Source organism: Meriones unguiculatus, chromosome 3 (genome assembly GCF_030254825.1).
Source record: "Meriones unguiculatus strain TT.TT164.6M chromosome 3, Bangor_MerUng_6.1, whole genome shotgun sequence".
Taxonomy (NCBI): Eukaryota; Metazoa; Chordata; class Mammalia; order Rodentia; family Muridae; genus Meriones; species Meriones unguiculatus.
The window spans coordinates 24,966,957-24,994,699 of record NC_083351.1 but is presented as its reverse complement, the minus strand read 5'-3'; the positions used below and the strand labels follow the sequence as shown (position 1 = coordinate 24,994,699).

The window sequence follows — 27,743 nt, the reverse complement described above, 5'->3', positions numbered from 1 at the left end:
TTCCCTACACCCCATGGCAAAAAGTACCAGAAGCCCACAAAGAGCTCCTCATCACTAGACAAGAGGCCTCCTTTCCCTTTTGGATCCTTTGAAGTTCACAAACTCCCATCACTCTCCTTTTCTTGGGCCCCACCATTCCCAGGCTACTAACCAGAAACCCACCCCACCTTTTCTTTTTTTTTTTTTTTTGAGACAGGGTGTCTTAGTCAGGGTTTCTGTTCCTGAGTTGAAACACCATGACCAGAGCAACTCAGAGAGAAAAAAGCGTTTATTTCCGCTTACATTTTCAGGTGACAGTCCCTCCCTGAGAGAAGTCAAGACAGAAACTCAAAGGTGGCAGGAACGTGGAGACAGGAACTGATTCAGAGGCCACGGAGGAGAGCTGCTTATTGGCTTGCTCCCCATTGTTTGCTCAGCCTGGTTTCTTTCTTTTTCCTTTCCTCTCCTTTCCTTTCTTTTCCTTCCCTCTCCTTCCCTCTCCTTTCCTCTCCTCTCCTCTCCTCTCCTCTCCTCTCCTTTCCTTTCTCTCTCTCTCTCTTTCTTTCTCTCTTTCTTTCTTTCTTTCTTTCTTTCTTTCTTTCTTTCTTTCTTTCTTTCTTTCTTTTTGTGAGACAGGGTTTCTCTGTGTAGCCCTTGCTGTCCAGGAATTTGTCTGTAGACCAGGTGGCCTGGAACTCACAGAGATACACCTGCCTCTGCCTCCCAAGTGCTGAGATCAAAGGCTGCTTTCTTCTAGAACCCAAGACCACCAGCCCAGGAACAGCCTCACCCACAATGGGCTGAGCACCCCCTCTTCAATCACTAATTAAGAAAATGCCTTACAGCTGAACCTTATGGAGGCATTTTCTCAATTAAGGTTCCCTCCTATCACATAACTCTAGCTTGTGTCAAGTTGACATAAACTAGCCAGCACACAAGGTTTCTCTATATAGTTGGCTTTCCTAGACCAAACTGGCCTGGAACTCACAGAGATCCACCCCAGCTGCCTCCCCAGTGCTGGGATTGAAGGTGTGTGCCCCTATACCCCACCCCCACCCCATTTCTTCCCAACACCTAAAGCCTGCCTGTCTGTTTCAGTGCCTCAGTTCCTCTCAGGACTGATTTGACTTGACCCTCCTTCCAAACTGCAAGCCCAGCTCATTGGGACATCCCAGGACTCCCAGGGGCCCTCTCTGTTATCTGTGCAGCAGCGATCAGGCTCTTTCAAAGTACAGACCCAGTCACTCCAGAGTCATCACTCCATGGCTCCCCATTTCCCCGAAGATGGCATCTAAGAAACTTCAGCGAGGCCATTGCCGGCCTTTGTGGCTACTCCCGCTCAGCTCACCGGCCCGTCAGGACCTCCTCTCCTTCCCCAGTCTTTCCTGGCTCAACCCGGGTCGCGGTGCTGGGGGAGTCTTGAGTCCTGTGTGGATTCCTTACGAATGGTTCCCCCAGAGACCGCTCCGTGCACCCCACCCTCTTTGCAGCTGCGCCGTTCGCTAGACAGGCAGCCGTCCAGGGCAGGGGTCTGCGGAGCTCGGAGGCTGGGGCGGGGGTGGGGGGACCGGCCGCGCTCGCCGCGGGCGGGGCGCACGCCCTTGGCTGTGGCGTTGGAAAGAGCAGGGCGGAGGCCCCGCCCCACGGCGTCCCTCCCGCCGCCCGCCCACTCGACCGGGGCGCGGGGCAGCGGGCAGAGCGACGCGGAGCTCCGGCGGCGCGGACCCCGACGACGCCCCGGGCCCCGAGCCTGCGCCATCCGGGTCGCCCTCGAGCGCGGGAGCGCCGCCCGGAGGTCGCCCTGCAGGTAAAGGCGGGCGGTGTTGCTGGGGTTCGGGCTGGGGGGACCCCCCCGAGGGCCCCCGGAGGCGGCCAGGTGTCCAGCCCCGACGGGGCGCGGCAGTCAGGCCTCGACAGGACCGGAGGTGACTTTCTCTGGGGGTTGGCCCGAGGATGAAGGGGAGCCTACCGGTTCCCAGGACGTAAGAGGATGGAGCCCCCCTGTCTCGTCCCTCTCCAACACCGGACAGGGGCTCCGGGTGGGTCACTGAGCTTCACCCGTAAGCCGGGGACAGCGAAACTTCGCAGTGAGGTAGAGGCGACGGGGCGAGGCGAAAGAATTCAGCTTCTACCTTACAGCCTCTCTCCCCATCTTTCTGCCGTTTCTGATTCTCCCCCGACCTCTAAGTTACTTAGGTTCTCTGTCTCTCCCCCAAATTCCCCCAGGTTCTTTCTATTTTGGGCAACCTGGCAGCCTCTAACCAACACGGGGATGGAGGCTGGGAGGAATGTCTCTGCCAGAGGCTCTGCACCCCCACTCCCATTGAGACTTGTAAGGGATTGGGCGGGTTGTGTCTGGCCAAGAGTGGCTGGGGTCCCAGGTCCTTGAAGTAGCTTTCTGGTGTCTCTGCCACATGGGTCCCTGGAGGCTCCCCAGTAGAGAACGGATATTCAGCCAGAAGACTTCTTTCTGGAGTAGCATCCAGAAGGACAGACCCTTCCGAGTTTGCTTATGTGTGTGAGTGTGAGTGTATCTGCTAGAGGACAGGCTCGTTTCCTCACACAGAAATGCATCTGACCCTTCAGGGTGCTCTGCTGGCCCAGAGGTCTTCCTTCACCCACCTGCATTGCAAAGCAACTTCCCAGAAGCTATGGGGGGGCAGGGACACGGGAGGGTGTGCAGATGGGGTCTCTTGGTAAGAGAGCAGGGTCTCACTCTCCCAAGCAAAGGGATCCACGCTTGGGGGGAGCCAGGGGGGCACACAGAGAGCTGGAAGTCTTGGCGGGGAAAACTGGCTGGCCTCCCCCTGGGCTGATGGAGAGTTGGACATGGAATGCCCGAGAAAGATAAGAAGAACAAACCACAGTCACAGACGGCCAGGCTGCTTGCCGCTGAGACCTCACGCACACAATCACACACTGAATAAAAGACTCCTTAGACCCAAAGGACCACATTCTTACCACAACTGCTAAAACAATGACACGCGTGTGCACACGTGGTCTCCGACAGACACACAGCAAGCCCCATGTGGTCCAGCCAGACGTGCTTCCACAGGATAGTGCGCACACACACTGCTTCACGCTCTGTATGCTCACTAGGGTCTCTCTGGCTTCACTTTGTCTCCCCAGTGAACATGAGTGTTTCCACTCTGGCCCGGAGGAACGGAGAGAGAGGAGGGCAGGGAATAATGCGTCTCTTAGCAAGGGAGAGGAAAAGATACCAGCCCAAGCCTCCAAACCCCACTGCTTCCCTGCTCTGGGCCCCGGCCAGCCCAAAGGAGGTGAGCCCAACTTCCCTGCCCTTCTGGCCCACAGCTTACTCCAGAACCCCAGGGACAGGCATACGCCTCTTTGTAGGGCCTCACACTAGCAGGTCCCAAGGCTCTTACAGAGTGGGGTGTGTAGACGAGAGGTACAGACGCCTGCCTCTCAGATGCGGTGCAGCTATGGGCCCAGGGTGCCCGCTGCGGCACACAAGGGGGGAAGGCACCAGGCAAGTCAGAATGCATGGCTGTGAATGTGGCCAGAGGAGGATCACAGGTAGGTGTGCCAGGCTTTCCAAGATAACAAGGGGTTTGCAAGTTGGGTCACACGGTTGAAGTCAGGTTTCTTAGGTTATCATCCAGAGACTGGGTGTGAGCTGCCTAATGGTGCACGGTGTGGCTGTTCTGTGCCAAAGGTGAAGGGGACATCTTGGGCAGGTGAGGGGGAAAGTGATGGTAGATAAAGTGAGTGGTTGCCATGGGGATGAGAGGAGGAGGCTGATGAAGACTCATCTGCTTGGGTGGTGGTGGCCCACACCTTTAAGCCCAGCACTCGGGGAGGCAGAGGCAGGCGGGTCCCAGTGAGTTCCAGGCCAGCCTGGTCTATAGAGTTAGTTCCAGGACAGCCAGGGCTACACAGAGAAACAAACAAACAAACAACAAAAAGAAAAGAAAAAAAAGATGTATTCATGTGATTATAGGATCAGGTCAGGCAGGGACCTCACACTGCCACACTGTGGTCTGTCCCCACAGGAGACATGAGTTTGGCTTCCAGTCTTATAAACTATAATGACTGGGGACTGGAGCTGGATATGGCCATGATTTGGGGGTCTGAGCCCCACTGAGTGTGTACAGAAACCAGGGTACATCTAAATGCTAGAAAGTGAGCACCTGTGCCCAGACATGAGCCAGGGAAGCCATGCTCTCTGAGAGAGAAGTCTAGAATTCTTGTTTCCAGAGCAGGGAGGGTATAGACAGCAGATCTCGTGAAGGGAATGTCTGCAGTCTCAAGAGTTTGCCCAGGTGCTGCCTGTCCCTGTGCCTCAGTTTCCCCCTTTCTGGGGTCATTTTTGCCTGAGGAAAGGTGAGGGAGGGGTGGTCCCCACTTACTTTTGTCATACAGGTAGCTCACAGAACTTTCTGAACAGTGTGCACCCCACCTCTCTGCTTAGATCATGGAGCACTGACCTCCTCATCATCTGGATTCTTAGGGAGTTTTGAATGGGAGGCTGACGGCGACCATGTGCATGGATGGGCGTGCCAGTTCTTGGAGAGCAGAAAGGCCTGTGAGGGGGACAGGGAGCTGGTGAACACCTTCTGGGCAGAGGCAGGCCAGGATTGCTGGCCATCTAGGGATGGGATTAGAGACTAAGGAAAGATCATCTGAGGTCACATAGCAAGCAGCCAAAAGCAGAAGTGAGCGCACAGGCCAGGGCCGTGGGCTCAGGCCTTCTCCGCAGAGGCTGCCTTCTCTCACAGGCCTATCAAGCTGTGTGGATGTTTTGCCCAAATGTATGTCTGTGCAACACATGCATGCAGTGCCCTTGGGAGCCAGATGTGGATCCTAATGAAACTTGAGTTACGGACCAGCATGTGTGGGTGCTGGGAACTGACCTTGGGTCCTCTGGAAGAACAGCCAGTGCTTTTAACCACTGAGCTATCGCTCCAGCCCCAGACACCCTGTAACTTCAGTTCCTCTTTTTGTCTCTTTGAGCGAGCTTAACAGGTCCTCTGTTTACATATCTCTCATCCTGTAGCAATCGTACAAGGCAGGGATTATTGGCTCACCCAACAGAGTAGGGTAAGGGAGGCCCTGCTAGGTCAGTAGCCAGCCTACTTGTTGAGTACAGGACTTCCCCTCCAGGTCTGTGATGACACCCATCTCTAGTCCTTCGTGTCGACCTGAGTTTCTTCACTTTGTTGTGAGGAGCGGGGAGAACTGACGGTCAGTGTCTCCGACATGCCAGGCATCTCTGTTACACAAGATGTTTGATTTGCAGAGAGGAAGCAACAGGTACCAGAAAGTCAGGCCTGTAGGGAGAGTTTGGGGCAGAAAGGGCTGGGCTGTTGTTTTCTAGTATCTGAGACCCCTTTGTGGTCCCTGGCAAGGACACCTTGGTAGTGAGGAAGACCAGTTCTTTCAAACAAGGACTCTGAGCCTAGGGATTTGGCCCCACCTGTCAGGCCTGACTGGCTGCTGAGAGACCTCAGTGGCCATGCTTCTGGGGCTGGCCAGTGACGCTGCTCAGCCTGTCCCTGGAAAGTGCGGGGCTGGAAGCCATTTCTCCTCTGCAAGCTCCGAGAAGCACACTCTCTTCTCTCCTTTTTTTCCCTATGTAGCTTGGGCTGGACTGAAACTCTCTCCGTAGCCTAGGATGTCCATAAACTCACCATCCTCCTGTCCCAGCCTCTTGAGAGATAGAATTACAGGCCTGAGCCACCACGCCTGGCTGAGGCCAACTTTTTGGCACCCACCCCTTCCAGCATCCCAGTGCTTAAGACCAGGAAATTCCCCCTTCTGTCTAGCCTCCTTCTCTCCCACTGTGCTGGCTGCTGCAAAGCTTGCGTGGGCCCTCCAGGCCACACTCCTGACAGGCGACCACGAGCTTATTAGTTCGTGGCAAACATTCTTCTCATAGTTCCTGGAGCACAGCAAATCCGATGCTTAGGCAGGAATGCAGAGCCCCCTCCTGTAGTGGAGCAGGGGCTGGGGAGGGGGTGGAAATCCTGGGGGTTAGCCAAGCTGGGGATGAGCTGAGGGGGTGTGTTAGACAGCCCCCTCCAGGGACACTCTGCCTCAGCAGGGGGAGCAGGACAGAGGGCTGCCTTCAGCAGCTTTGGACTTACCCAGTTTGGCTGCAAGCCCCCGGGACTATCCTCCACTGCCTTGCTGATGAACTTGGGCAAGTGACCTATCTGTGCCTCAGTTTCTCATCTGTAAAGTGAGACCATTTCACATGTCTGCTGGGAGGTGTCATGGTGGTGATGTTTTAAATAATCATAGTGGGCATGTACTGAGTTCCTGTATAACAATTTACACTAAGTCCAGTATACAAAAGTAGCATGTTTAATCCTTACACGAGCTCTAGGTAGCAGAGACTATTTACATATCATTAATGAAGGAGTCAAGGCACTGGCTGGTGAGGTTGTAGGAATATATTCACGGGGCTTGCTGAGAAGGCCCAGCAAGTAAACATGCTTGCTGCCAAGCCTGAATTCCATACACAAGACCCACATGATGGAAGGAAAGAACTGACTCCCAAAAGTTGTCCAAAGACCTCCACACTAGCACCATGGCACACACAACCCTTTCCCCTTAATAAATAAATGAATATTAAAAAAAAAAAATAAGGTGAGGCTCGGCATGGTTGCGTATGCCTGTAATCCCAGCACTCGGGAGGCAGAGGCAGGCGGATCTCTGTAAGTCTGAGGCCAGCTTGATCCACAAAGAAAGTTCGAGGACAGCCAGGGCTACACAGAGGAACTCTGTCTTGAAAACAAACAAACAAATAAATAAAAACTGAATAAGGTGTGCAATGTAGTTGGGTGTGCTGACACAGGAGGATTGCTGTGAGCTTGCTGCCAGCTTGTGCTTCATAGCAAGACCCTGTCTCAAAACAAATAACCCACTGCCCGGTATGTGGAGCAGGAAGATCAGGAGTTCAGGGTCATCCTTGGCTACAACTGAGTTTTGGAAGCCAGCTGGGATAAGGAAACACTTATCTCAAAACAAACCAACAAACAAAACCCACATTCATGCAGCATGCTTAAAAGTGATTCTTGAACCCAATAGTTTAAAAAATGAGACTCTTGGGTCTGGAGAGATGGCTCAGTGGTTAAGAGCACTTGTTTCTCTTGCAGAGGACCCGGGGTTCAGTTCCCAGCACCCATATGGTGGCTCACACCCACCCATAACTCCAGTTCCAGGCCCAAACTCCCTCTCCTGGCTTCTGTGGGTATCAGACATGCAGGTGGCACACACACACACACCTGCAGGCAAAACATACATACAGAAATAAATAAGTCCAAACAAAAAAATGTTTAAATTGGGACTATAGCCTTGACCTGTCTATTGGGGAGCATAGCAGTGACCTCCCCCTGGACAGCGCCACACTGCATGGAACTGAGTTTTCTTCCCAGCACCCTTGGGGTCCTCAAGGTGCTGTGTTGGGAATGCTGTGAGAGCTGGACCTGACACAGGGCTAGGCCACTTGGGCACTCTTAGAAGCTGCTAGGTGGGGATACAGATTGCTACTCCCCTCCCCCCATATCTGGTGTGGGATTAAGTGTGCAAAGGGGAGATGTCACGGGGGAAGGTGGGAGGAGAGGATTAGGGCTTTGAGAACAGAGTCCCATTGAAGAAAGCTCAGGCAGGGCCCTGGTGTAACAGTCCACCCAGCTCCAGACATTGTAGAGTCTCAGGAAGGGGCTCCTGAGGCCCTCCATAGAGGTTTTCCACCCTGTGCCCAGCGTTGCCCGTCCATAGTTGTGTTACCTGTGTTGAGGTGGGAGCTTGGGTAGGGTGGAGTGGATTTAACAAGCAGGAGCCTAATCTGTAGGAAACCCAAGTATAGGTCATGTGGCCACTTAAGAACTGGCCAGATTTGCCTTCTTCTCCAAGCTGACCTTGGAGAGTAGATGCTGCCCCCCTGGACCTCCATGCTCCTCCCATTGAAACTGGACAGGAGTTCCAGCCTTGCAGGGCTCAGGGAGGTGCTGGTAAATTTAGGCAGAGGGGGGGCTGGAGAGATGGCTCAGAGGTTAAGAGCACTGGCTGCTCTTCCAGAGGTGCTGAGTTCAATTCCCAGCAACCACATGGTGGCTCACAACCATCTATAATGAGATCTGGTGCCCCCTTCTGGTTTGCAGGCAGAAAATTGTATACATAATAAATAAATAAATCTTTTAAAAAAAAATTTAGGCAGAGGGGAGGGGGCTATGGAGAGGTGAGGTGACTCGGGATAACGTGGTTCTCCCCTAAGCCTGGCGACCTGAGGAGTTTGATTTCAGGTCTCATAAGGTGGAAGGACAGAACCAACTCTTGAAAACTATGTCTGATTACCAGGAGCAGTGGCACAGGCCTTTAATCCCAGCACTCAGGAGGCAGAGGCAGGTAGATATCTGGGTTTTAGGCCAGCCTGGTCTACAAAGTGTATTACAGGACAGCCTTGTCTTGAAAAAAAAAAAAAAACTGAAAGAAAAGAAAGAAAGGAAGGAAGGAAGAAGATTATCTCTGATCTGCACATTCGTGAGCTGTGGCATGCATGGCTTTCCCCCACAATAATAAAAAATGTAATAAAAGTGTTTTTAAAGTTATGCCTGGGATTTGGCCAGTGCTGTTCCGTGCATAGTATGGATTTAAGGTCTGTTTACTTATTTCATTGTTCATTCTAGGTGTTCTTGGGTTTTAGAGACAGTTATGAGACCAGAGAATAGGGGAGCCAGCTTTGGGTCGGACCCAGGCAACCCTCTGTAGTAACATCATCTGTATAGTCGTTCAAAGCCTGGCCAGCAAGATGGCTCAGCAGGTAGAAATGGTTACAGTACAAGCTCAGTGACCTGAGTTTGATCCCCAGAACCCATGGTGGAAGGAGAGAACCAATTCCTTGAAGTTGTCCTTGGGGCAACTTCAAACACAGAACAACTTCATCCCTTGTACACGGGAGTTGTACATGTGAGCATGAGCACAGATTTAAGGGGGGGGGGGTGTCTTTGGCTCAGGGGTTGAGAGCACTTAACCTTGAACTCCATATGTCAGTTATACAGTTGAAGATGGATTTCCAGTCCTCTGGCCTCTCCCTCTAGAGTCCTAGGATTACAGGTATGTGCTACCACACTGAGTCTGTGTGGCGCTGGGGACTGAGGTCAGAGCTCTGAGCATGCTAGGCAAGTAAGCAGTCTACCAACTAAACCCCCAGCACTAGTTTGTGCATGTGTACATGCCTGTGTCTGTGTGCGTGCGTGCGTGCGTGTGTGTGTGTGTGTGTGTGTGTGTGTGTGTGGTGCTGGGGATCAGTGTGCTTGGCCGCTAAATCTTCAGTTCTGCCGTTCTCGTGGCCTGTCCTCACCCCCAGATGGTTCAATTCCTGTCAGTAGCCAAAACTCAATCTAGCCTAGATGAAATGCCCGCCTAACTCCCAGTGGTGGGCGGGTGGTTTGTATTCAGAGGTACAGACTTCCTACCCGGCTCTAGCAGCCAGACCAGGAGCTCAGAAAGCGGCCTCCCCTGGGGTTCTGGTGTTTACTGTAGCCAGTGTGTTCAGGACTCAGCAAGGTAGAGGGCCGGCCAGGAGCTGCAGGCTTTGGCATTGGGCTGTTTGTGCAGCCACAGGGAAGGCCAGGCTGTCAGAGTTTCCATGGGATCAGGCAGAAGCAAGGAAGCAGCTGGGGGAGAGAGTGACGAAGCCTCGGTTCTTCCTGCCAGGTGGGCTGGCCGGGTGTCCCCTCTTTATCCGCTCAGGAGTCATGTCTGGGTCTGGACAGTAGCCCCAACTTCACTATCTACCTAGACTAGGGATTTTTAACAAATATTTTTGAGACAAGTTCTCATGTAACCCTGGCTGGCCTTGAACTCAGTGTGTTGATGAGGATGACCTTGGATTCTTGATTCTACTGCTTCCACCTCGCTAGTGCTGGGATGACAGGCATGGACCACCATATCAGATTTATGCAGTGCTGGGGACCGAACCTTGCACAAGTGCCTGTACCTGTTAGGTAAGCCCTCTACCAACTAACTACCTTACACCTGGAGCCCAGAACACCTAGGGCTTTTGACAGAACCTGTGTTTAGTTGGGGCACACAATTGGAGAGCTCTGCCCTCCAGAGCTGTGGCCACTCCCACTTCCCCACTCCACTTTCTTTCATGGCGCTCTATTGATTTCTAGTGAATGCAAGTGTGACTTTCAAAGCTCATCTCCCGATGCCTCACTCTCCGTTCCTGCTGGTCTCCAACTCCAAAGATGTCTAGACCATCCCTGGATCTCCCAAATAGCTTCCTACAGCCTGGAATTCCTTTACTCGCTTCATCTGCCACTCAGATTTCTAGTCATCTTTCAGAATTTGGCTTCAATGTTCCTCCGTGAAGCCTTTTAAGGGAGCCCACTGGGGAGGGGGGGTGGAGGGACAGACAGTGTGTTCTCTCTGTGCTTCTGTAGCCCAGGGATCTTAGCCAATTGTCAGGGAGTAGATGTTTTGTTTTGTTTTTTTGTTTTTTGTTTTTTTTTGAGACAGGGTTTTTGTTGTTGTTTTCTTTTTTGAGACAGGGTTTCTCTATGTAGCCCTGTCTGTCCTGGACTCACTTTGTAGACAAGGCCTCGAACTCACAGTGATCGGCCTGCCTCTGCCTCCCTGGATGCTGGGTTACAGGCTCTTTTTGTTTGTTTGTTTTTGTTTCTGTTTTTTGAGGCAGGGTTTCTCTGTGTAGCCTTGGCTGTCCTGGATTCACTTGGTGCATCAGTCGGCCTCTGCCTCTCTGAGTGCTGGGGTTAAAGGCATGATCACTCACGCTGGGCTAAGACAGGAGACAGGGTCCTTACTGTGTAGATCAGGCTGGCCTCAAACTCACAGAGCTCCATCTGAGTGCTAAGATTAAGGAGGGGCCAATCGCGTGGAGACATCCAGTATGAACTACCCTAGGTGGACACGCCCCCATCCTAGGGGCCACCCCAGCCAGTCCTAATGTAGAGACAGGATTTGGACAGAACAACGGAAACGGGGTTTCTGCAGTGCCTCATACCAGGACTGTCACTAAGTGTGTAATAGAATGAAAGAAGAGAGAATGGGCGTGGCACTGGCTGAGAGCAGGGGCCTGAAGAGTGGGGCAGAGGAGGGGGCCTGCTGGGCTCCTGGTCAGGTGCCACGGCTAGCTGGGGGAGGCTTGATTTCTCTAGGCATCCTCTCACTGCTCCTGTCTTATCCCCAGGCTCTGCCTTTGCTAGGACGTGCGTGGCCCCTCCCACCTGAAAAAGGTAAGCTAGATCTGGGGCGGGGTTTTCTGCTACCTAAGGTTGGAAGAGGCAGTGTTGTTGGCCAGGTAAAGGCACTGGCTCCTGCTGCAGTAGCAGCCCCCTCCCTCCCCCCCCTCCCCCCCCGGCCCAGGGTGCCCTTGCCTACGGCTTCTCCTGCAGGTGACCTCAGCTCCTCGGGCTGTAAAACCTCGGCCCAAGTCGGAAGCAGCTTTTTCTCATTTGTGAACTATCTCGCCCGGCTCCTTGGCGCGGCTGTGTTTGCTTGGCCCCGCCTGAGCGCAGTGGCCTGGCCGCACTCCCGCCGGCTCCCTCCCCTGCCCTGCCCGGCCTCTCCCGTTGCCGCTGCCGCCACCGCGCAGGGAAGCCGCGAGGCCCAGGAATCTTGGCCGGCTGAAGCGACAGCGGCCGAGGGTGGCGCTCCGGAAAAGGCTGCAAATGGGAACCAGAAGGCGAAGAGCTGGAGGCTGAGGAGGTCCGGACTGAGGCTGGGTGGCTGAGTCCCGAGACCCTCCAGTCTATTTTGGTCAGAGGCTCAAGACCTCTGCTGGAAGCCAGCTCACAGTGGGGCACCCGCTGAGGCCATAGCTCCAGATGGAAGGAGCCAGTTTTTTTGGCTACCAGCCTGAGGGTGGGGAGGCTGTGGGTCATCTGTCTCAGCCTGGACAGTCTTACCTCCCTGGCTGGAGGCTTGTGGCAAGCGGTTCCTCCAGGAGCTAGCAGGTGTCTCCACTCAAGTCAGAGACCATTAAACGTAGTCACCGGTAAGGAGGGTGGGTATTGGGGCTAGCTTTCTGTGGCCCAGGCCTGAGGACTCAGAAAGAGCAACAGAGACCAGCCCCTGATCAGACTCCCTAGAGGTGGGCCCCTGGTGGATGATGGGCTGATCAGAGCCGGCCCTGAAGCCCCAAGCTGCAGGCTGCCTTGAGTACTTCTTGAGAGATGCTGAAGGGAGGGCTGAAGTGGGGTCTGAGAGCAGGAGGCTGGGAAGGCTGTTTGGAGGAAGAGGCGCTGGGGAGGGAGGGTCTTTGAGTAAGAAGTTTGCTTGGGAGAGAAAGGAAGAGTGGGGGTTCTAGGCAGAAAGGGTCACGTAGACAATTATGGGAAGGTTAGTAGGAAGTTGAGGGCACCCAGGGTTGTGGTGGGCTTGTCTTTTCCACTTCTCCTTGCCCCAGTTTTCTAGCCAGAGCTCATCCAGAGAGGCAGACACTGAGAGGCAGAGTTGAGGTCAGTGTGATGTGTATGGCCCTGCAGAAGGCCTTGTTAACTGACCACCAGCTCAGTTTTCAGAGCTGGATGATATATTCATAGGACAGACACCCCAGTTGGTCACAGGGGCATGGAGAGGGTGGAGTCACCGAATAGGCAGTGGAGATGGAGATGGTGACAGAGACACAGGTCTGAGTGGAGAGAGAGATAACTGAGACTTGACGGGGACAACAGATATGGAAGAGGATTGAAATGGTCCTCGGTGCCCCCATCCCTGCTTAGACAGGGAGGGTGTTCCTACAGTGATTGATTGTTCAGCATATCAATGGCCCCTCCGCCCTCTGCCTCCTCCAGAAGCCACAGGAATGACCGAGCAATGTTGACTTATCCTGTGAGAGCCAGGCAGCCATTAGAGAACCCAGAGCAAGCAGGAGCCAGTGGGTAGAGCTGTGGTAATCGGTGGTCCACAGACGGGACTCCTCACCATAGCCTAGACGCTAGGCAAGATGCCATTGTGTCCATGCCAGCCACTTCCATCCTGATGACCTGGTGCAGGCTAGGGTTTAAGTGTCGCTGAAGGCCATGTAGGGAGTGTGGAGGATGGCAGACAGGGAAAGAGTGGAGGCAGAGTGAGGGTCCTGTGGCTGTGCCAGTGGGCTCTGGCAAACTTGCATCACACACACAATTTTTGGAGACGGGGTCTTGAGTAGCCCGGCATAGTCTCTTGAATTCACTACGTAGTCAAGGATGACCTTGAACTTCTGAGTCTCCATTAGCACCCATACGCAGTGGTATAGGGATCAAACCCAAGGTCTTGTGCATGCCAGACAAACCCATTAACAACTGAGCTAGATCCCCCGAGCCCTCGGCAAGGTCATTTATCATTAACCTTATTGAGTGTCCGGCTTGTGCCAGCCTCTCAGCTGGTTTTGTTTGTTTGTTTGTTTTTCAAGACAGAGTTTCTCTACACAGCCTTGGCTGCCCTGGAACTCACTCTTAGACCAGGCTGGCCTCGAACTCAGAGGTCTGCCTGCCTCTGCCTCCCAAGTGCTGGGATTAAAGGCATGTGCCACCACGGCCCAGCCGGGCTCTATTTTGGAATATAAGGTCTCTATACCAGCAGAGGCTGTGGGGAATGAATAGGAGTGAAAGGCATGGAGGAGATGAAGGACTGGATCTGTGGCTTGAAGGGAAAGGAATAGGGGTATTACGTAGAGTTGTGCGGGGGGGGGGATGGTTGCTACACAAGAGCCCTCAGGAAAGGGCTAAGAAGAGGGCTACAGGGGAGGGCAGTCTCTTCCAACCCTGCCAAGGCCCTGTAGGGGTTGTGGAGTCTGTATTACCATATAAGGAAGGAAGGGGTAGCAAAGATGTTCGGATTCCTATCCTGGCACGAGGGTTGGGGAGAGAGGAAGCACCGAGTTGGGGGTAAATGACAGAAATGTGGGAAGGCCGGGCTCAGGCGCGGTGGGAGGCGGAGGCCTTAGACAGGCATGCCAGTGAGAGGTGATGGAAGTCGATGCAGGGACACAGGGAGGCCTGAAACTTCAAGGACAGTCCAGAGGCCATGAGCCTGAGCCAGCTTGGGGGAAGCCTGGCTCTGCCGACTGTCAGAAGAAGAGGGGTGAATGTTGTCAGGGAGGGTTAAAGAGACCCAGCCTTGGGTAAGGCAGGGACATGTGGCTGGAAGCCACACAGGATTGGCATCCATACCGAGACCCCTGGGGTGAGGTCTGGCCTTGAGTGGGAGGCCACCTTTCTTTTGGGACTCAGGAATGGGGAAGGGCTCAGAGTTTGCAGTAGAGTCTGGGGCCCTGAGCAGCAGGACCGGGCTGGGTTAGGTTAGGTCCTCTGCTCACCCCTGGGGTTGTCCTCAGTCTCTACAGATGAACCTGGTCCGTATTCTCTCTCCACTAACCAGTGAAAGGCCTAGAAGGGCAGAAAATGGACATTCAGACTTAATTCCTCAAGACCTTAGCCTCTGGATGGCCAGGAGACACCAATTTGTATCAGGAAGGGTCTGGTGGCTTCCATGAGCTCAGCTGATCTTTTTGCTGAGGTCACCGGGGTTTAGAAAGGCTAAGTCACTAAATCACTTGCCCAGTATCACCCAGCTCTAAGTAGCTGTGCTGGGAAGCCAGGCTCCAGGAAGGCGGGCAACTGTGCTCACCTGTCAGGTGAGGGAGACCTAGGGGCCGAGGCTGGAGAGATCAGGGAGAGAGGAAGAGTCTGGGGAGTGGGGACCAGGCACCGGCCAGGGGCTCTGCAGAACGTCTCCACCACAGGAAGCGGCTCACAGCATACCTGTGGTTTGGCGGACCGGCCGCTGCGCCTCCCCGCCGCTGCTCGCCGAGCCGCAGTCTGGGGTGCTGGGGCCTGGATTCTGCTCGGGTCGGGTTCCACCCGCCCCTACCCCAGGGCGGGGTCACACCAGCCTCACCCAGCGCCCTCTCTCGGGGCCCCTTGGCACCTCGGACCAGACGACTCGGCCCGGATGAGGGGTGGGAGAGGGGTTGGAGCGGGGACACACCGGGGACGGGAGCCTGGGAAGGGGCTCCGGGATGGGAGAGGTCGGCAGGCGCCTCCTCCTACCTGGGTCTGGACACCCCGGGGCGCCCGCTCCCCAGCCAGTCTCCTCCGCCTCCCTGGGAGGAGGCCAGGCTGCTCCAGAACGCTGAGTTGGACGAAATGGTGTTTTACGGCGATTTGTTGAAAAGGGGGGAAATCCCCGTTAAGGACTTGCAGCTGTCCAAACACCGCGTCTGCCCCGCCGCCGCCAGGGCGCAATCCCCTGAATCAGCGTCTCCTGAACGGGTCCCACCTCCGAGGCCCCGCGCCCCTGAAAGCCTTCTGTCCACACCTCCGGAGAGGTCTCTTGAGACGGTGGTGGCTTGCCCAGGGTCACACAGCCAGCGGTGGGCAGAGCTGGGTGGAGCCTCTCCTGATCTTTGACGCTCCCTCCTCCCCAAACTTGGCCAACAATCCCTGCTGTGAGAATGAGTAACAGATGAATTGTCCCCTTTGCTCCATTCTCCTGGAGCCATGTCCATGCGGAGACACTCCAGGTTGTCACCAGGGAAAGGTTGGGGCTAGGCGGTGCTCTGTTCTTGATGACTGATAGACTGAGGTTGTCTGGCCTCAAAGATGTCAAGTAGTCAAGGATGACCTAGACATTTCTGTGCTCTTCCTGCCTCTGACTCTTGTGTTTTCTGAGGTTACAGGTGTGTACCACCATATCTAGTATTTCGTGTGTGGTTTGTGTTTTGTCTTGTTTTTCAAGACAGGGTTTCTCTGTGTAGCCTTGGCTGTCCTGGACTCACTTTTGTAGACCAGGCTGGTCTCGAACTCACAGAGATCCACCTACCTCTGCCTCCTGAGTGCTGGGATTGCAGGTGTTTGGCCACAGTGTCTGGTCGTATTGTGTGTTGATGAGTTGGTCATGCATTGTGGAGCCTCCCTGTGTGCCAGCTTGGCCGTGTGGGGACAGGGAGAGCAGGAAAGCTAAATCAGGACATAAAAGCTGAGCCTGGCTCCACAGTCAGAGGCTGTGTGAGGCAGCCAATGGACTGGGCATCTCCAGCATGCTGGAACAGTGAGAGTTATCCAGGTGGAGAAGCACCAAGGAGCCAGAGTGGGCAGAGGCCACGGTGTCCCTGGGCCTGGCACACAGGCTCGCACAGTGCTTCCTTCAGGGCAATGTCGCTTTCTTCAGCCCTGAACAGGCTCAGCCCGCAGCGGGTTCCCTCCACTTCCCAGCCCTGTACTCAGCTTGGCTGCTTGCTGCTTTGCTGCCTGGCCTGGCTTTTTCAATGTTCCTGGCTCCCAAGGCAGGACAAGCTTTGGTTTGTCACAGGTCTCTGTCCTAGCTCTGTCATCCTTGCTGTCCCCCAACCTGTGCAAGCATCACTGTGCTTCTCTAAGCTTCTGTCTCCTCATCTGCAGACGGGGTCCTTCCTTGTGGAAGGGGCAACATAGAAAATCAATTTTTATCTAGGCCATGCCTGACATAGCATTTATGGGTGATTGCCTCACTCTCCAAACACACACCTGGTATTAGACCTGGTCCCTGACCTCATGGAGGGAGTCTGTCTGTCTGTCTGTCTGTCTCTCTCTCTTACACACACACACACACACACACACACACACACACCAGTGCTGGGTAGAAGTTGCTGGAATGAAGCTATAAAATCACTCCTGTAAGACCCCATACTAAGCGGAACTCAAAGTCGGATGTCTCTGAGTGCTGGAGGCCCTGCTCCTGGCTGCCACTGGGTATTTCCTCTGGTGCCATAACTTGCCTGGGTGCCTTCCTGGTTCTGTCCTCCATTATCATTTCCCATGTGTGAGAAACAGGTCAGGTCTTTCCAGAGCCAGGCCTCTCCCAGGTCTGGCTCTCTTTCCGGGATGGCTCAGAGGTTAAGAGCACTGTCTGCTCTTCCAGAGTTCCTGAATTCAATTCCCAGCAACCATGTGGTGGTTCATAACCATCTATAATGAGATCTAGTGCCCTCTTCTGGCGTGCAGGCAGAACACTGTATATGTAATAAATAAATCTTTTAAAAAATTGTCTTTTTCCACATCTATAGCTCAGGGGTGACCTTTGCCGGGACTCACTGGGCTCTGTGAAAAGATCAGCTTGAGCTTGGCACACAGGGACCCACAGTGACAGCTGTTTATGTCCGGCCAAGGCTCAGGGAGAGTAACAGGTCCTTTGAGGTCACAGAGATGGTAAGTTGTAGAGCTGGAGTTTTAACCTGGGAGCTGGGCAGCCCTTTATCCATTCCTGCTAAGAGAGGTGGGAGGGATGAGAGCTACACACAGCAGCACATCAGAGACAGTTTTCCTTCCTCAGGCCCCTGGGTACTGAGCCCAGAGCAGGGATGTCACTAGGTCTGATGCCAAACAGACTGTAATTCAAGTGATGGGAGCTTTCACAGCAGCCAAGAAGCAGGTAGTTAACCCACTTAAAAAAAAAAAAAAAAGCAAAACAAAGAACAACAACAAAAAACTGGGCTGGAGAGAGAGCTCAGTGATTAAGAGCACTGTCTGCTCTTCCAGAGTTCCTGAGTTCAATTCCCAGCAACCACATGGTGGCTCACAACCATCTATAATGAGATCTGGTGCCCTCTTCTGGCCTGCAGGTGTACATGCAGATAGAGCAACCGATTCTTAAAAAAACAACAGCAAAAACTGGGACCATGCTTGGCACCGTCCTACAGTCATGAGGAACTTAGTTCAGCTGGTCCATGACCACTGGGTTCATGTACTTGTCGCTAATGGCTTTGTCTTTGGATGTTATCTAGACCAGAGGGATGATGAAAAGCTGACGGCCTTCTGGAATAAGAGCATGCTATTTCAAAGGGAACTGAGGTCCAGTGAAGAAGTTACTTGGAAGTAAAGACTGGTTAAATCACAGAATGATCACATTTTAAAGGTTGTCAAATAGATAAAAACATTTATTATTTAGATGAAACAAAACAAAACAAAACAAAAACCAACTTAGCCATGTGGTGGCAGTGCACACCTTTAATGCTAGCACTAAGGAGGCAGAGGCAGGCGGATCTCTGCAAGTTCGAGGCCAGCCTGGTCTACAGCGTCAGTTCCAAGACAACCAAGGCTACACACAGAGAATCCCTTTAGTCCTATCACTTGGGAGACAGAGGCTTTTGGTGAGTTCCAGGACAGCCTGTGCTACACTGAGTTTTAGGACAGATGGGGCTATGTCGAGACCTTATCTCAACAAACAAACAAACAAATAAAAATAAAAGAACAAAACCAGAAAACCCGAAACCTACTCTTTCCAAAAAACAATAGCCTTATCAATATGTAATTTACATATTTTGAAATTAGTCCATTTAAATGTACAGTACAGGGGGCTGAAGAGATGGCTCAGTGGTTAAGAATATGGCCGCTCTTCCAGAGGACCCCAGTTCAATTCCCAGCAACTACATGGTGGCTCACAACTGCCTGTAACTCCAGTTCCAGGGGATCTGGTACCCTCCAAAGACATACGTGCAGGCAAAACGCCAATGTACATAAAATAAATAAATCTAGCTGGGCGCGGTGGCGCACACTTGTAATTCCAGCACTCTGGGAGGCAGAGGCCAGCCTGGTCTACAAAGTGAGTCCAGGACAGCCAACACTGTGCAGAGAAACCCTGTCTCGAAAAAACAACCAACCAACAAATCAATCAATACATCTTTTTTTAAAAAGGTAAACCACAGGGCTGATCTGTGGCTCAGATGGTGGAGTGCTTACGTAGCGTGGAAGAAATCCCGGATTCAATCTCTCATACTGAATAAACCAAACCAGGCATGGTAGTTGCACAGCTGTGATCCCAGCACTCAGGAGGGGGAGCTGGGAGAATCAGAAGTTCCAGGTCACCCTCAGCTACATAGCGAGTTTGAGGCCAGCCTGGGATATATGGGGGCCTTGTCTCAAAAAAAAAAAAAGTATAGTACAGTTTTAATTTTTAATGATTTCAATTTCTATTTTTAAGATATGGTCTCACTATATAGTCCTTCCTGGCCTGACACTCACTACACAAACCAGACTGGCCTCGAATTCAAAGGAATTTGCCCGTCTCTGCCTTCTGAGTGCTGGACATAAAGATGTGTACCACTATGCCAGGCTTACATTTTAATTTCATTTAAATTTAGGTGTAGGGGTGTTTTGCCTACATGTATAGGCACCACATGCACGCTTGCAGAGCAAACTTGGGTCCTCTGGAAGAGCAGCCAGTGCTGACCACTGGGCCATCCCTCCAGCCTGAGACCTTAGATTTTTGATCCTTGTACCTGGGATTACAGTCTTTGCCACTAAGCCCAACTCACAACCAGTTCTCAAGAATTTCATCACCCCCTCCTAGGAAGGCCCCATCTGTGAGAACCACTTCCCATCTCCCCCTCCCTTAGCCCTCAATGACCCCATCTACTTCCTGTCTCTATGGTCCTGCCTACTAAGGAATGGATTCAGAGCTACACACGAAGCCCTGGGTTTGATTTTCAGCCCACATACTGGAGGTGGCGTCCCCCTCAACGTCAGGACTCTCTCTGGTGCTTGCTTTCAATTCAACAGATATTTGTTGAGTATAAAATATGTGTCACTTTCTTGTGTGTATGTGTGTGGGGGCGGTGGGTGGGGACTGCCTGCAGAGGCCAGAGGAGGATGTCAGGCATCTGGCCATAGCTGACTTTGATTCGTTCGTTTGACTGTTTTGGTTTTGGGTTTTTCGAGACAGGGTTTCCCTGTGTAACAAGCCCTGGCTGTCCTGGACTCTCTTCGTAGACCAGGCTGGCCTCAGACCCCCAGAGACCCGCCTCCCTCTGCCTCCTGAGTGCTGGTATCAAAGGCACGTGCCACCGTGCCAGACCTGCTTGTTTCTTTTTTGAGACAGGGTTTCTCTGTGTAGGCACGCCTGTCCTGGAACTCACAGCACCTGCCTCCTGGGTGCTGTGAAGGTGTGCACCACCACGCCCTGGCCTGGCCAATTTTTTTTTTTTTTTAAGTTTAAACATTTTAAAAAATATTTTTTAATCTCATGTGCGTGGGTGTTTTGCCCACATGTGTCTATGCGCCATGTTTGTGCAGTATCGCAGAGGCCAGAAGAGGGCATTGGATACCCTGGAATTGTAGTTAACAGCTGGTGGTGAGCTACGGCCTAGGGGCTGGGGATTCAACCTAGGTCCTGTGGAAGAACAGCCAGTGCTATTAACAGCGGAGTCTCTCTCCAGCCCCCTGCAGCTACCGTATTTATCCTCAGTTCCAAGGGAGCGTCTTTGGGAAGAGTGTGCTTATATGTTCTTTCCTGTTGCTGTTTCTGCTGGTAGTTGTCTTGTGACAATGACTTCTCTTAAGGACATACTCTTGGAAAAGAGCACTTCTGTAGGCTGGGTCCGTGGCTCAGCTGGTAAAGGCCTTGCTTAGCGTGCACAAAGCCTTGGGTTCAATCCCTAGCACCTCATAAAACTGAGTGTGGTGGGTCACACCTGCCATCCCACCACCAGGCAGCAGAGGCAGAGATCAGGAGAGCTAAGTCATCTTGGCCATCTATCAAGTTGACACCAGCTTGGATTACATGAGAACCTGTCATTTTTAGAAAAGAAGAAGGGGCTGGGTGTGGTGGCACATGCCCTTAATGCCAGTGCTTGGAAGGCAGAGATAGGCAGATCTCTGTGAGTTTGAAATCAGGCTGGTCTACAAAGTGAGTCCAGAACAGCCAGGGCTACATAGAGAAACCCTGTCTCAACAAACCAAATAAATAAATCCTAGCACTTGACTGGCAGAGGCAGATGGATTGCTGTGGTTGGGGCCAGCTTGGTCTACAGAGTAAGTTCCAGGATAGCCAGGGCTACACAGGGAAATGCTGTCTAGAAAAAAACCAAACCAAACAAACAAAAGAAACCAAAGCAACCCCCCCACCAAAAAAAAAAAAAAAAAAAAAAGCATCTGTGTCTGGGTCCAGATGTGCCAGCCTTTAATCGCAGCATTCAGGAGGTAGAGGCAGGTTATGGACAGCTGTCACCCTACAGGTGGGTTTTCGGAAAGGAGCCTGGGTTATCTGGAAGAGCAGTCAGTGCTCTTAACTACTCAGCCTTCTCCCCAGCCTTCCCTTTATGTCCAATTAAAAAAAAATTTTTTGGGGGGGGGCATGCAAAATGGCTCAGCAGGTAAGGGTGCTTGCTGCAAAGCCTGACGACCTAAGTTTGATCTCTGGAACCTTCACGGTGGAGGGAAGGAACTGATTCATGTCAATTGTCCTCTGATGGCAACAGTCGCGTGTGACCCCCACCCCACCCCAACCATAACCAAACAGCAATTTAAAAGGCATTTAAAAAAAAAAAAACATTTCACTATATGGAGCGTGCTAGCACTGTATGCATTGTGCGAGCACCCCAGTGAGGTGACGATGGGCTTGCCTTCCTTCGGGGCTGTTATGGATCATGTAATGCTGTGAACATTTGCATACAAGGTGTAAGTAGACACATTACCCCATTTTCTTTGCCCAAACTCCCTCTGTGGTGAGTATTCAAGCTGGCAGAACCCAGGCCTTGTTCTCAGAGCTCGGCTAAGTGCCATGGATAGGGTAGCTGGGACACAGAGGGCTGTGTGAGCTGTCAGGAGGCATTTTGGAGGAAGGGGCCTGGAAGGATAAATAGAAGGTAAAACTGAGGCCCAGGACTACTGAGGCTCCTGGGACCTAGGAACTATCCTGCTAAGCGTCCTGGGTGCCAGAGTAAAGGTTGGGAGAGGAAGGGATAGCACCACTCAAGATTAAGGCTTTGAGGGCTGGAGAGATGGCTCGGTGCTTAAGAACACCCTCTGCTCTCCCAGAGGTTCTGAGTTCAATTCCCAGCAAGCACACGGCTCACAACTATCTATGAGGAATCTGATGCCCTCTTCTGGTGTGCAAGTCCCTTACAGACAGGACAATCATATATGTAAAATAAAAAAAAAACCCTAAGGTTTTGACCCCTGGCAATATGGAGACCAGAAGGTCATCAGCATGATGGGGAATCATGAGGACACAAAATAAATCTTAGACCTGCCTCCCTATATCACCTGGACGCCGTAGGACAATGACACCAATATGCAAGTGCTGAGAAGATTAGATTTACATTTTAATTTTATTTCTATTTGTTTGTTTGTTTTTTGAGACAAGGTTTCTCTGTGTAGCCTTGACTGTCCTGGACTCACTTTGTAGACCAGGCTAGCCTCGAACTCACAGAGCTCGGCCTGCCTCTGCTGAGTGTTGGGATTAAAGGCGTGCGCCACCGTGTCCACCTTGGGCTCACATCTTTGAAGAACCTAGGTGGTGCCTGGTGGAAGGCTGGTGTGCACATGATGGCAGGGGCCTCATCTTGAAAGGCTTTGCTTTAGCAAGGGATGTGCTGAGGTTGCTGATTCTCCAGAAGGTTCTATCTGGTTGCCAATTCCGGTTGGGGAGGCTGGTCAGACAGGCTCGGAAGAGGTTTAGCAGACAGTCTGTACACACCCGGGACCTTGAGATTTGCTTTTGAATAACAACTGAGTTCTGACCTGAGGCCCTGGGCCTGGTGGTTGCTTTGGTGACAGCGTCCCTTCTCCCTGCAGCACCTCCACAGACGCCATGCGGGGGCCGCTGATGGCCCTGCCTTCGCTGCTGTTGTTGCTGTTGGGGTGCAGGCCACGAGGGTCCTCTGGCGGCGGAGCTGGGGGCGCTGGTTATGCCCCTGTGAAGTATGTGCAGCCCATGCAGAAGGGACCAGTGGGACCGCCTTTCCGAGAGGGCAAGGGCCAGTACTTGGGTGAGAGCCTCCTTCCTCAACAATCCCTGAGACACCCCTCCCACCACCGCCCCCGAGGCCCCTCCAGACCCTCTAGACCACAGCTCCTTCCTGGTGGAGGGCTTCTCAGGCTCAGAGGGCCGACGCTGCCTGTGACTGGCTGGTGCAGGTGGTCTTCATCTGGGGGGCGGGGCCAGGCCGGAAGGCTAAGTAAGGAAGCCACTTGCCTGCTCTGTAACGTGGGCTACTGCCGCCACCTGGTGGCCATCCCGCCATCAGGACTTGGAGCCATAAATATTCTAAATTCACTGGGCAAGGCCTGGCTGGGTAGTTGGGTACAGGGAGCCCTAGATGAGGACACCTGCAGTGCTACCAGGATAGCGACTGGACAACTCTGAACTCCCTCAGTTATGGAAGGACAGCTTTGGGAGTGTTCTCTATGAGTAGATGCAAAGCCTGTTCGTCCCTAGGGCTCCCCACACTGCCTTGGGGGGAATGGGTAGATGAGATACTCATTGTCCAGGTCTCTGACTGTCCCCTTCTCTCTCTTTCAGAAATGCCTCTACCGCTGCTGCCGATGGACTTGAAAGGAGAGCCAGGCCCCCCTGGGAAGCCGGGACCTCGGGGTCCTCCTGGGCCACCCGGCTTCCCAGGAAAGCCAGGGACTGGAAAACCTGGGCTCCATGGGCAGCCAGGCCCTGCTGGGCCCCCTGGCTTCTCCCGGATGGGCAAAGCTGGTCCCCCAGGGCTCCCAGGCAAGGTTGGACCACCGGGGCAGCCAGGGCTGCGAGGGGAGCCAGGGATACGAGGGGACCAGGGCCTTAGGGGGCCCCCAGGACCTCCTGGCCTTCCGGGTCCTTCAGGCATTACTGTCCCTGGAAAACCAGGTGCCCAGGGAGTTCCAGGGCCTCCAGGATTTAGGGGGGAGCCAGGACCCCAGGGAGAGCCTGGACCCCGAGGAGATAGGGGCCTCAAAGGGGATAATGGAGTGGGCCAGCCAGGATTGCCTGGGGCCCCTGGGCAGGCAGGTGCCCCTGGGCCCCCTGGGCTGCCTGGTCCAGCTGGCTTGGGCAAACCAGGTTTGGATGGGATTCCAGGAGCCCCTGGAGACAAAGGTGATTCTGGCCCCCCTGGCGTTCCAGGATCTAGGGGAGAGCCAGGAGCTGTGGGTCCAAAAGGGCCCCCTGGGGTAGATGGTGTCGGGGTGCCAGGGGCAGCTGGGGTACCAGGGCCACAGGGCCCAGTAGGGGCTAAAGGGGAGCCAGGACCCCGGGGCCCCCCTGGCCTGATAGGTCCTATTGGCTATGGAATGCCAGGAAAACCAGGACCTAAGGGAGACAGGGGCCCAGCTGGGGCCCCGGGGCTCTTGGGGGACAGAGGGGAGCCAGGAGAGGATGGGGAGCCAGGAGAGCAGGGTCCACAGGGCCTCGGAGGTCCACCTGGCCTTCCTGGGTCTGCAGGGCTTCCTGGTAGACGTGGTCCCCCCGGGCCCAAGGGAGAGGTAGGACCTGGAGGTCCCCCAGGAGTGCCTGGCATTCGGGGTGACCAAGGACCTAATGGCCTGGCTGGAAAGCCTGGGCTCCCTGGAGAGAGGGGACTTCCTGGGGCCCACGGACCCCCTGGACCAACTGGGCCCAAGGGTGAGCCAGGTTTTACAGGTCGCCCTGGTGGGCCTGGGGTGGCAGGAGCCCTTGGACAGAAAGGTGACTTGGGGCTTCCTGGGCAGCCTGGCCTGCGGGGCCCTTCTGGAATCCCAGGACTCCAGGGCCCAGCTGGCCCTATTGGGCCCCAGGGTCTGCCGGGCTTGAAGGGTGAACCAGGCCTTCCAGGGCCTCCTGGAGAGGGGAAAGTGGGGGAACCTGGCTCTGCTGGGCCCACAGGGCCCCCTGGGGTCCCTGGCTCCCCGGGACTCACAGGTCCTCCTGGGCCCCCTGGCCCCCCTGGGCCTCCTGGGGCCCCTGGGGCCTTTGATGAGACTGGCATTGCAGGCTTGCATCTGCCCAATGGTGGTGTGGAGGGGGCTGTCCTGGGCAAAGGAGGCAAGCCGCAATTTGGGCTGGGTGAGCTGTCAGCCCATGCCACTCCAGCCTTCACCGCGGTGCTCACCTCCCCCTTCCCGGCCTCAGGCATGCCAGTTAGGTTTGACCGGACTCTCTACAATGGCCACAGCGGCTACAACCCAGCTACTGGCATCTTCACCTGCCCGGTGGGAGGCGTCTACTACTTTGCTTACCATGTACACGTCAAGGGCACCAATGTGTGGGTAGCCCTGTACAAGAACAACGTGCCGGCCACCTACACCTACGATGAGTACAAGAAGGGCTATCTGGACCAGGCGTCAGGAGGCGCTGTGCTCCAGCTGCGGCCCAACGACCAGGTGTGGGTGCAGATGCCCTCAGACCAGGCCAATGGCCTCTACTCCACTGAGTACATTCATTCTTCCTTCTCAGGATTCTTGCTCTGTCCCACATAACCTGTGGGGGACCCTGCTGCCCTGGCCTCCTCCTCTTTAGTGATAGAGAGACCTTTCCAGTTACAGAGATCTCCATTTGAAGGAAGCAACCAAAAGCTGAACAGAGGCGGCAGCGACGGTGGCAGCGGCCTTGCCACGAGGAGACTCACCTGCTTTCTGTAGGCCGAAGTCGTTTTTGGAAGAGGTTGGCCTAATTTCCTTCCCCCCAGGTGCACTGCGGGGGTTGTAGCCCGTTCTGGACCTGCCTGGACTGCACCCCACCTCGTGAGTCCTGGAAGCTGCTGGGAGAGATGGCTTTCTTGGTGGCCTTAGATGGCACGGAGCGGGCCAGGGGCTCCCTGTGTTCGCTGGGCCTCTTCCTGCTCCCCACAGGGGCCTCTGGCAAACGACATTAGGTTCTCTGAGATTTTTGTTTCCTTTCGGGGGAAAGGCAGAAGGGAATGGGGACCATGGAGGCAGTCAATATGGATAGACACCCCCTCTCCCCAAGTGATGCCATGGAATCAGACCAGTCCTGGTGGGGATGGTTGTGTGGCCCTTGCTACTGGCCCCTGGAAGATCCTGAAGCAGCCATGTGGAGATCTGTGAAGGGAAAGGGGTATGGATCTGAGGCAGGCTGGTAGCTCTTCTGTTTCCTTGACTGTCTCTGAAGGGTTGGCTCTTCAGCATGAGGGTGGCAGCCACGGGCTGAGATGGAACTCTGTGCAGTGTCTATACAGACAAGGCAGAGCCAACCAGGACTGATGAAGCAAATGTGGGTATCTCTCCCTCTTTCCTCTCACTCACCTGCCGGGGGCGGGCTGCTTCTCTCCTTATCAGACTGTTAGGGGACACTTGCCACCTCCAAACTAAGCATGGTCAAGGCAGAACGCCTCTCGCCGGCCCCTCTGAAGAGGCATGCAAGCTTGTGGGTGAAGACTTTTGTTTCTCCTTAAGAACTGCGCCGTGGCTATTTAGTGTCTACTAGAGGGGCTCATCTGTGGGCACTTCCTCTCTGCCCTCTGCTTCCAATTTCCTGTTCTAAGCAGGGTAGGGCCCAGGAGTCTGAGGCTCTGAAAGAAAAGATGCCAGCAGGCCCCACTGGAATGAGCTGGCTCTAGGGCTTCTACCACCCTCCCTAATCAGGGCGCTCCTGCAGGAGACAGGCGGGGCTTGCTTCCCAGCCCCTTGGCCCCCAGTCCAGGCTGGGTTCAGTGCTGGGGCCGGGGATGGTGGGTATTCTTGCCTATGTAAGGATGGCTGCTTTCTCTATGGTTTATGACCTTCGTCAGTCCTCACCTGGTCAGCCCACTTCACAGTACCAAGTGTGAATCTGGGACATTCAATAGGTGATCCATCTTGGGCTCCCATCTGGGCCCGTGCGGATGGACTGAGGACGAGGGCCCAGCCCCCTCCCCTGCCTGCAACTGCAAAGCAGCCTAGTGGACAGCCAGCCCGCTTCAGCTTCCAGTGGGGGATCTGCTTGTGACAGCAAGAAGATAACCTGTGTACTTTTTCTGCGACACTCAAGAGAACCAGCCGGTGTCTGGGCCTTTAATGCAACCTCCTCCTACCCTGGGTCAAAGCCACTAATCTGATGTGTTAGCGATGGGTTCTGATGGGCAGAGATGAATCAGCTCCCAGAGGGAGCTCTGGAGACTAAGGATGCCTGGGCGCCCAGAAAGCCAAGCAGAGCTGCCAGACTGCACCTGGAAGCCTTTAGGATTGGTGATTCTGAAAGTTTGTGGGTTGGAGCTGTGGGTGTCGCTGACCAGCTTTGACAAACAATGTCAGGTTTTAACTATGTCAACTACACTTACCCTGTGCGTTTCTGTATTCTGGCTCTTATTTTTTTTAAGATTGAGGTTTTCCAATCATTTCATTTCTAATCTGGTATAGGAGGTTCCTCTCTACTTAGCATGGGACCCATGTCAGGTTCAGGGAAAATGCACCGGGGAATCAGAAAAAATTGGACTTCTTTTTAAAAAGAGAACTACAGTACTGACTATATTGATTGGCTACCCCAATAAAACCTGTCGTAGAAACACGACTGTGCTGACTCTGGCCTCAATCCGGCACGTCTCCTCCTGAGAAGCGCACCTCCCTTACGGGTTCCCAGTCAGGTTCCTGAGCCCCTTAGAACCACTCCCTTGCAGCCTCTGCAGCACCAGGGAAACTCGGAGGCCTTCTATGAAACCAAAGAAGGGCAGTGGCTAGAGCCGGACTGAACTGCGATGGAACATTCCTGCAAGCTCTCAGGGGCAGTGGAGCATGACAGTTGGCTCAGGACCCCAAGGGCCAAGTTACATCTGATACAAATTATGAATGAAATTGTGAGTCTTTGGTCCTAAGGATGGGGCTTGTGCTAAGACCCAGAGCTGAGGACAGGGCAGGGGCCCAGTTTCTTGTGTAGAAAGCACCTGTTCACAAGTTGTCATGTGCAGTAGCAGCTCATGTCCTTGGCTCTGGGGCTCTGGGACAGCTGACCTGATATTCCTGAAACCTCAGGCAGGCCAACCACTGAGCTAGCTGCACATGCTTGTCTCTTCACCGAACCTGGAAGGATGCTCAGATCATGGTTTGTGGGAGTTGTCTTTTCAACTCCTTTCT

The 27,743-nt window shown here is 53.9% G+C and overlaps 2 protein-coding genes across 4 annotated transcripts; both read left to right on the top strand.

The window, feature by feature from the left end:
- Positions 1 to 1,648: 1,648 nt before the first annotated feature.
- Col8a2 (collagen type VIII alpha 2 chain) lies at positions 1,649 to 27,183 on the top strand. Of its 3 annotated transcripts, none has more exons than XM_060379552.1 (4): positions 1,649 to 1,786; positions 11,165 to 11,210; positions 22,509 to 22,702; positions 23,236 to 27,183. In XM_060379552.1, exons 3-4 carry the CDS (start codon positions 22,525 to 22,527, stop codon positions 25,152 to 25,154), a joined length of 2,097 nt encoding a protein of 698 aa, XP_060235535.1. In that variant the 5' UTR covers positions 1,649 to 1,786; positions 11,165 to 11,210; positions 22,509 to 22,524; the 3' UTR covers positions 25,155 to 27,183. The 3 variants fall into 3 exon arrangements, with proteins under 3 accessions (XP_060235535.1, XP_021502257.1, XP_060235536.1); XM_060379553.1 differs by lacking the exon at positions 1,649 to 1,786 and adding an exon at positions 10,804 to 10,993; XM_021646582.2 differs by lacking the exon at positions 11,165 to 11,210.
- LOC132652734 (NADH dehydrogenase [ubiquinone] 1 beta subcomplex subunit 1-like) lies at positions 17,638 to 18,119 on the top strand. The gene has a single exon (XM_060378665.1). The coding sequence runs from the start codon at positions 17,638 to 17,640 to the stop codon at positions 17,812 to 17,814; it is 177 nt and encodes a 58-aa protein (XP_060234648.1). The 3' UTR covers positions 17,815 to 18,119.
- Positions 27,184 to 27,743: the final 560 nt, after the last annotated feature.

What these genes read in the sequence shown, in the direction of transcription:
- LOC132652734 (XM_060378665.1), top strand. Translation starts at nt 17,638, where the DNA reads ATGAGGAACTTAGTTCAGCTGGTCCATGACCACTGGGTTCATGTACTT.
- Col8a2 (XM_021646582.2), top strand. Translation starts at nt 22,525, where the DNA reads ATGCGGGGGCCGCTGATGGCCCTGCCTTCGCTGCTGTTGTTGCTGTTG. An exon ending in GGGCAAGGGCCAGTACTTGG is followed by an intron (nt 22,703 to 23,235) that starts GTGAGAGCCTCC and finishes TCTCTCTTTCAG; the next exon opens with AAATGCCTCTACCGCTGCTG.